We start from the raw sequence: 9,966 nt of genomic DNA on the forward strand, positions 1-9,966 counted from the left end.
GTTAGTAAAGTTCAATCTGTTTAGTCTTCTTAGTTCTGTTTTCTTAATCTAGTTTTCTTTGCTTGTTTTTTTCTCGTCTCGTTTTTGTAGTTTAGTTTATTTTTTCTTCTTTATTTTTTTATATTTCGCTACTATTTGCTTGCTTAAGAACTATTAACATTTTTTTTACTTGCTATTAAAAAAATGTCCATAAAACGTACACCACCAGCATGCTAATCAGTGCTAATCACCGCGGTCATAATGTTCTGGTTGATGGGTATTATGGATATTCTGTATTGCGGCAGGTGTGCTGTTCAGTATCGAGGTGACGTCCACGTTCTTCGCGGTGAGGAACTACTGGAGGGGTTTCTTCGCCGCCACTTTCAGCGCCTTCATCTTCAGAGTGCTGGCAGTGTGGAACAAAGACGAGGGTGAGGGAGTGCCTACTGAACAATTCACACTGGATACTTAATACACAATCATTCATACTGGATACTCCATCTTTTATAGCAAAACAGTGTGTATATAAATTTAGATATAGAATAATTAATTTGGGATACTCAATCTTTTATAGCGAAACTGTATACATAAGAGTAGATATAGAATAATTCATACTGAATACTCAATCAACACTGTATACGTAAAAGTAGATATACAATAATTTTTACTAGATACTTCAAACTTGATACCCAGTCTCATACTGGATACTTGATCTTTTAAAGCGACACTGTATACATAAGAGTAAACATAGAATAATCCATACCGGATACTCAGTCTTTTGTAGCAACACTGTATATGTAAGAGTAGATATAGAAAAATTCATGCTGGATACTCAGTCTTTATAGCGATACTGTATATACATAAGAGTAGATCTAGAATAATTCATACTGGATAATTAATGTTTTATAGCAACACTGTATTCATAAGAGTAAATAAAGAGTAATCCATACTTGATACTCAATCTCATACTGGATACTCAGTCTTTTATAGCGAAACTGTGTACATAAGAGTAGATATAGAATAATTTATGCTGGATACTCAATCTTTTATAGCGACACTGTGTATACATAAGAGTAGATATAGAAAATAATTCCGGATACTCAGTCTTTTTCAGCAACACTGTATACATAAGAGTGAACATAGAATAATCCATACCGGATACTCAATATTTTATAGCGACACTGTATATACATAAGAGAAAACGTAGAATAATCCATACCGGATACCGTCTTTTTTAGCGACACTGTATATGTAAGAGTAGATATAGATAAATTCATGCTGGATACTCAGTCTTTTATATCGATACTGTATATACATAAGAGTAGATCTAGAATACTTCATACTGGATACTCAGTGTTTTATAGTGACACTGTATACATAAGAGTAAATATAGAATAATCCATACTTGATACTCAATCTCATACTGGATACTTGATCTTTTATAGAGAAACTGTATATACATAAGAGTAGACAGAATAATTTATACCAGATACTCAGTCTTTTATAGCGACACTGTATATACATAAGAGAAAACGTAGAATAATTCAGACTGCATAATCAGTCTTTTATAGCTACTCTGAATACATAAAAGTAAATATAGAATAATCCATACCGGACACTCAATCTTTTCTAGCGAAACTGTATATACATAAGAGTAGACATAGAATAATTCAGACTGCATAATCAGTCTTTTATAGCTACTCTGAATACATAAAAGTAGATAGAGAATAATTCCGGATACTCAGTCTTTTTTAGCGACACAGTATATACATGAGAGTGTTTAGTTGTCAAATGATTTATAGTGGACTCTCAATAGTACATAGTGGATACTGAATAATTAATAGATCATTTTTGGACAATAAAAATTCATAGCGGATAGTGAATTATTAGTTACAGAATAATTAACAGTGGATCTTGAATAGTTTATTAGTAGATGATAATAATTAATATTTTAATTTAGTTATGAAATGATTCATAGTGGATACTAAATAATTTATCTCTCTCTGTCTCTCTCTCTGTCTGTCTCTCTCTCAGAGACGATCACGGCTCTGTTTAAGACCCGGTTCCGGTTGGATTTCCCGTTTGATCTGCAGGAGTTGCCGGCGTTTGTGGTGTTGGGGTAGGTGATTTATTATGAATGGTGATTCTGGACGGAGCCGGAGCTTCGGCCGCGTCCCAAATACTGATCAGTCCTGGCCGGGATTCAGCACCGCCGCACTCGTCCCATTTATAACAGTTTATAATCTGAATCATCACTAACTACACTCTAACCTGCAGACCCAGCGTTTACACTCAGAGTGTTTACACTGATTCAGATTCAAATCCGCTTTCATTCATCCACACTTTAATCTGCTTTAAACACAGCGCTGTTTATTATCACTCAACACCAGCAGAATATTAAATTTTATACACTGATTTATACACACTATACCCCACACTATCTACCTAACACTATACCCCACACTATCTAACTAACACTATACCCCACACTGTCTACCTAACACTATACCCCACAGTATCAACCTAACACTATACCCCACACTATCTACCTAATACTATACCCCACAGTATTAACCTTACACTATACCCCACACTATCTACCTAATACTATACCCCACACTATCTACCTAATACTTTACCCCACACTATACCCAACCCTACCTCACACTACCCCCACACTATACCCCACACTACCTAACACTGTACCCCACACTAAACCCAATCCTACCTCACACTATTTAACACTATACTCTACACCACACTGCCAAACACTTCCCCAAACTACCTAACACTGTACCCCACACTACCACACACTATACCCCACACTATACCCTCACTACTTCTCACACTCCACACTATACCCACACTGTGCCACACTACTTCACACTACCACACACTATACCCCACACTACCTAACACTATACCCAACACTACCCCACACTATCTACCTAAAACTATACCCCACACTACCACATACTATACCCCACATTACTTAACACTATATCCTACACTACCCCACAATACCCTACACCACACTACCAAACACTTCCCCACACTACCTAACACTATAACCCACATTACCTAACACTATTCCCTACATTACTTCACACTACCTAACACTATACCCCACATTACCTAACACAATACCCCACACTACAACTCTAACACTATACCGTACACTTCCCTACATTACTTCACACTACCTAACACTATACCCCACACTACACCACACTACCTAACACTATACACCACGCTACCTAACACTATAACCCACACTACACCACACTATACCCCACAATACAACACACTATCTATCTAACACTATACCGTACACTAGCCTACACTATCTACACAATACCCCACAATATCTACCTAACATTATACCCCATACTACTTAACACTATACTCCACACTATGACCCACACAAGCACTAATCCCTTCACTACACCACACTACCTAACTCTATACCCCACACTACCCACACCCGTTTATCAAACTTAACCACACCCATTTAACAAACTAAACCACACCCACTTACCAAATTAAACCACACCCACTTAACCAACAAAACCACACCCACTTACCAAACTAAACCACACCTTTTTCCCAAACAAAACCACACCCACTTACCAAACTAAACCGCACCCACTTACCAAACTAAACCACACCAACTTATCAAACTAAACCACACCTACTTACCAAACAAAACCACACCTTCTTCCCAAACAAAACCACACCCACTTACCAAACTAAACCACACCCACTTACCAAACTAAACCACACCCACTTACCAAACTAAACCACACCAACTTATCAAACTAAACCACACCTACTTACCAAACAAAACCACACCTTCTTCCCAAACAAAACCACACCCACTTACCAAACTAAACCACGCCAACTTATCAAACTAAACCACACCCACTTACCAAATTAAACCACACCCACTTAACCAACAAAACCACACCCACTTACCAAACTAAACCACAACTACTTACCAAACTAAACCACACCCACTTACCAAACTAAACCACACCCACTTACCAAACTAAACCACACCAACTTATCAAACTAAACCACAACTACTTACCAAACTAAACCACACCCACTTACCAAACTAAACCACACCCACTTACCAAACTAAACCACACCCACTTACCAAACTAAACCACAACTACTTACCAAACTAAACCACACCCTCTTACCAAACTAAACCACACCCACTTATCAAACTAAACCACAACTACTTACCAAACTAAACCACACCCACTTACCAAACTAAACCACACCCACTTACCAAACTAAACCACACCAACTTATCAAACTAAACCACACCTACTTACCAAACAAAACCACACCTTCTTCCCAAACAAAACCACACCCACTTACCAAACTAAACCACACCCACTTACCAAACTAAACCACACCCACTTACCAAACTAAACCACACCAACTTATCAAACTAAACCACACCTACTTTCCAAACAAAACCACACCTTCTTCCCAAACAAAACCACACCCACTGACCAAACTAAACCACACCCACTTATTAAACTAAACCACACCCACTTATTAAACTAATGAAGTTCCCGAGACAGACGCTGTTGTTGGGTCCAGTGTTTGTTAGCGATATTTTCCTATTTAAAAAATCAGACGTCAGATACAGAACCTGTCTGTCTGATTAACTGTGATGTTCAGGAGTGTCTGTGGTCCTCAGCTGTCTGTCTGACGCCTGTCTGTCTGCTCTCAGGATAGCGAGTGGGTTCGGGGGAGCTCTGTTCGTCTATCTGAACAGACTGATCGTAGAGTCCATGAGGAAGCAGAAAACCATCAACAAGTTCCTGCTGAAAAAGTAAAGTTTTATAATTATAATCTTTATTAAACTTATCAGCTGTAGTTTACTAATAATAAGATTATATTAATATGCTAATTTTCTTTCTGTCTGTCAGGCGATTGGTGTATCCCGCTCTGGTCACTCTGCTGGTGTCCACCCTCACCTTCCCCCCGGGGTTCGGACAGTTCATGGCAGGACAGGTCTGTCTTTACCCTGTAGTGATGTAAAGTTTAAATAGGTATCCCGGTGGTCTGGATACGTTGGAAACAGTGAGTCTTTGCTATCGTAACCACGGGAAAAGTACACCTTATGCGACTCAAAATTATCATAATTAATCATGGGTGTGGTTAATTTTGGGCGTAACATGAAGTAAACCAATCAGGGTGTCTCCTGCTCACCATTCTCTTTAAGAGTCAGGTGAGCTCTGACTTTGGTGGATTGCTATTGTAACGGTGCAGCTACCTGGACGTGTCCAACAAACTCTTCTCAGCAGAGGAAACTGAGCTGCTGGTTGACGCTGTGAAGGAGCTCCAGCAGCTCATTTACGGGAACAGCAATGTTATTTTATTTACTATTCTGTTTATTGTTGATGTAAAAGCGCTTTCATCACCAAGATAGCGATGAACGTCCGAATGTTGATTCTTGTCAGGGTTCTAATCAGTCAGTGGAGCTCCTGTGTTTTCTGTTACCAAGATAAATAAGCAAAACTCCAGAAATGTACCTGAACACACCTCATTTCCAGAACACCACGACCATCAGTGTAGATATATTCAGAAGCTCTGCTGATATTTGTAAGATAGCAATGAGCATCGCAGCCTACAGTTGCCAATCACCTTTAAATAGGGCTAAATACATCTTATATATTAGCGACTAACCGCTAATGCTGACTGACTGCTGTCTGGAAGTGCTACTCTGAGGAACACTGAGTGTTCCAGTAAGCTAGCATGATACATACCTGTCAAGTTTTAGATTTAAAAATAAGGGATATTTTCCTCTGTCCGCTTAAAGCCGTCCCACCAGCCCAACGAAGGTTCAGTATCCCTTACATTTTAAAACAGGTTTACAAAAAATCTAAAATAACCACATGTGAACCACTTACACACTACAATTAGATTATCAGAATCTGAAATGTTGTGGACATTCCTACATATGTCATTCTTTTAATACAGTTAAATTAAAAATACTTTTCTAGATATTAAAAAAAGTAAGATTTCATGTCTTTTTTTGTAATAAATGCACTCTTTTATATTATATATTTTTTATTTATTTAATAGATTTAAAATTGAAGAAAGGGTGCACAAATTCTGCAAAATGACTGTAGGTGACCTAAAAATAGTATTATGAGCTTTTACTAAAAGGACATGGACCACACATATTTCATCAGTAAAAATTAGTCCTAAGGGACCTACACAATAATTTTTAATTTAAACTTCTTTCTTTTGATCACTCAACCCCTGATTAGTTCAGGTCATTTCGGTCCTCTCCACATTTTCTAGTTAAACTGAGTCACAAGCTGTAATTTTTTTTATTTTAAAAGGTTTAATCTGTGTGTTTTATTTCGGAGTATTTTTAAGCGGCTATCAGAAAAATCTCATCACAGTTTACATGATTAGCCTACCGTTACCTTTCTTTTAGAAAAATCGCTGTATATCCAGATCTGTTTTAACATCAGCAGCTCCGACTAGCTGCCTGAACTCACCGCGACGGGGGGGGGGCTTCACCACACTGACCCTCCTTTGCAAGCTGATTGGCTGTTTCTCCTGAAAGGCGGGACTTTCTCCTTGAACCGGCTCCACGATTGGTTAAGAGACACAGCGCGGTCAGTGCCCTGTCTCCTCAATAATATATATTTTTTAATCTTAATATAATACGGGAAATTTACGGGAAAATAATAATACGGGAGGACGGCGGGGAAGAGGAGTAAAATACGGTAGTTTCCCGGCCAAAACGGGAGACTTGACAGGTATGGCATGATATTAGCTAGCATTTCTTCACATATAGCTAGTTTTAACATGATAAACACACAGAATACAGTCTGATATACTCACCGCTAAACGGGGAAAGAGCTAGCACTTAGCGCTGTGGTTAGCGGCTAATGCTAATGCTGCTGCACCCAGCCTTAGTGCTGGAGAAACTTCCCTGAAACTCCTGTATAACTCTGTACTTCAGTGGAGTGAAGAACAGACTGTGGACCCGTATAGAAAGGTGTGATTGATTAATTGATTAATTGATTGATTGATTGATTGATTGATTGATCAGTTGTTAATCAGTAGCTGTTATCCCCTCCTCTTTAAGCTGACTCAGCACGAGTCGTTGGTGGCGCTGTTCGATAACCGGACCTGGTATAAGCAGGGCGTGGCCGAGGAGTTCGAGTACTCCGGCCACCCTCAGGCCTGGAAGCATCCGCAGGTCAGCGTCTTCATCACACTCCTCCTCTTCATCGTCATGAAGGTACGAGTCCATTTCTGCTCTTACAGATTCCCTACATTTCCTGTACATGAATAGTGTAGTGATCTATCAGATTATGAAGGAACACATAATAATGAATCATGTAGTAACTTAAAAACAGTGTTAAACAAACCAAAATACTGAAATCTTGCAGTTCCTTTCCTGGAGGCAGTCTGATTAGTGCCAGATTAGTGCAACAGTGTTCCTTACCTCTAACAGATAATGGTTCAAATAGCATAATTCACTTGTTTTTCATAAAAAAAAAACATATTCAAACTTTTTTTAATGTTTCACTACTTTACTACTTTTTAAAGACCAACATATAAAACACAATAATTTTACATAACATTAAATATAACACTGCAATTTAGTTTTAGTTTTAGTTTTTGTAGGGGGTGGTTGTTGCAAATATGTGAGAAGAACTATTTTCATACTATATGTTTATTACATTAATTAAAGAAAGTAGAAGAAGTTTCTTACTGACAAAAAATACTTTTAATTAAGTTCAGCACAGCTGTTAACTGAAAGCCTAAATTCTAGGAGACTCTACCTCATAAAGCTGACTGAGAAAATGTGAAATATAAAACATTCTGGTTTGTTTATAACTTTTTATTCTTTACTAAATAATTTCGTATGTTTTTCTTCATAGTATTAAAATCTTTTTTTTAACCCTTTCAGACCCTGCCTCTATTACAATGGACATCATATATCATGTATTTTCTTATTCTTTTCTTTGATGTTTTGTTGCACAGAACACTAATTGAGATCTGTTGTCCATCAGAATAGAACCATGAACCAGCCAATAAAAAAATACGCAAGCCAATGAAACATTAGATTAGCCCCGCCCACTGCACTGGAAAAAAAACTAAATGTAATGTAATATAAAATGTTTAACAGGCATTTGGATCAGCTGGTAGAGAACCTCAGAAAGTACACAGTACAAAACAGAATTAGCCAGCAGACTTCGTCTGAGGGAGGGATCTGTACCTACTGCCCGTCTCAAGTCAGCAGATATGGTTGCGAGAACTTTTATGTAATATAATATGTTTAACAGGCATCCAATGCAATGGACCTTAAAATAAATTCAAAATGTCATATCTATCTATCTATCTATCTATCTATCTATCTATCTATCTATCTATCTATCTATCTATCTATCTATCTATCTATCTGTCGTATTAGAGTATTTTTATGTGTGCATTACAGACAGAAAACAGCGTTCATATAATTTTCTGTTATTAGAATATAATCTGAAAGGGATCTGAAAGGGTTAAAAATAAAGAAAAAACACTGTATTTTAGGTCCAAACTTTTTACTGCTATATTTCTTAGCTCCTTTTATGAATGTCTGAGACTGTTATAATGCCTGTAGTTTCACCTTCATAAATGTCTTTATATGAATTATAGAGTTTTATATTTTGTTATAAATGTTGTATGAAGTCCTAGAGGTAAAATGCAGTACTTTTAGCCTGACTGTCGTTTAGCCAAGACTCTTATTTTGATGGATGAGGTCGTATTATTAAGTGGCCAGAGTTAAGGACTTGGATGCGAGTCTATATTCTGTATATATAAATATATATATTTGGATGTATTAACAGAGTCAGATCTCTGTTTTGTGGTTAAATGTGATGTATATTAAAGGTGCTGTTCAGCGGCTGATGCTGATCTGATCATATTCTGCTCTATTTAATCAGATTTTAGCGTTTTTCTGAAATCACATTTTCCATCACGCCTGTGTTCCACTTTCCATCCCACTTCATTCATTTGGTTTCCACTGTGCACCATTACAGGCTCTGGTGATCACGTGCGGCAGTCAGGCAGTTTACACAGAAACTCTAATGGAGAACGAGGGAAAATAGTGTTTATTATTTATTTAATTATTTTTACAGTGGTTTCAGAAAGTATTGAGACCCGTATTTGGATAATAATGAATATAATTAGCATTTTATACCATCAGTCTACAGTCTACGGTAGTGCTGTGAATTGGCAGGAATGTGGCGATATGATACATATCATTATACAGGGTTTAAAAATAAGAGAGCACTTAAAAATGATTTTTTTTTCTTGATTTTACCAAATCGAAAACCTCTGGAATATAATCAAGAGGAAGATGCAGGAGTAAAGCAGCATAAAGTTATCCAAAAGCAGTGTGTAAGACTGGTGGAGGAGAACATGATGCCAAGATGCATTAAAAAAACTGTGATACAAAACCAACCAGGGTTATTCCACCAAATATTGATTTCTAAACTCTTAAAACTTTATGAATATAAATATGAACTTGTTTTATTTGCATTTAATATAGCAAATAAATGCTCTAAATGACAATATTTTTATTTGGAATTTGGGAGAAATTTTGTCTTGTAGTTTATAGAATAAAACAACAATGTTCAGTATGCAGCAGGATTAGCCAGCAGACTTTGTCTGAGGTAGGGATCTGTACCTACTGTCCATGGCAAGACAGCAGATATGGATAGGAGATGTAAGCACTTTCAAATAATTAGTTTTGTGCTTCTATCACACGTTTTTTTGCCATTTAAAGCACAGCGTAAACATGGGGTGTGGCCAGCAGCACCTTATTTGCATAAAAGTGACAGAGTCCTTAAACGGCTCTTTCTGAAAGGGACTGAAACTTTTGAGGTCTGAAAGCTCTGCATCTTTTTTTTTTTTGTTAATTCAGCCATTTCTAATTTTCTGATTTCTCAAATA

At 37.2% G+C, this 9,966-nt stretch overlaps 1 protein-coding gene across 1 annotated transcript in view; it reads left to right on the top strand.

Annotated features, from left to right (window-relative positions):
* The window catches only part of clcn2a (chloride channel, voltage-sensitive 2a), a 114,751-nt gene that overhangs the window by 82,572 nt on the left and 22,213 nt on the right, over positions 1–9,966 (top strand). The window contains exons 10-14 of the mRNA XM_049476769.1: positions 285–410; positions 2,014–2,098; positions 4,730–4,831; positions 4,929–5,013; positions 7,109–7,264. Of these exons, the coding sequence (XP_049332726.1) occupies positions 285–410; positions 2,014–2,098; positions 4,730–4,831; positions 4,929–5,013; positions 7,109–7,264 (554 nt within the window). The remainder of the gene's footprint in view (positions 1–284; positions 411–2,013; positions 2,099–4,729; positions 4,832–4,928; positions 5,014–7,108; positions 7,265–9,966) is intronic.

This window comes from Astyanax mexicanus, chromosome 4 (genome assembly GCF_023375975.1).
Source record: "Astyanax mexicanus isolate ESR-SI-001 chromosome 4, AstMex3_surface, whole genome shotgun sequence".
Classification (NCBI taxonomy): Eukaryota; Metazoa; Chordata; class Actinopteri; order Characiformes; family Acestrorhamphidae; genus Astyanax; species Astyanax mexicanus.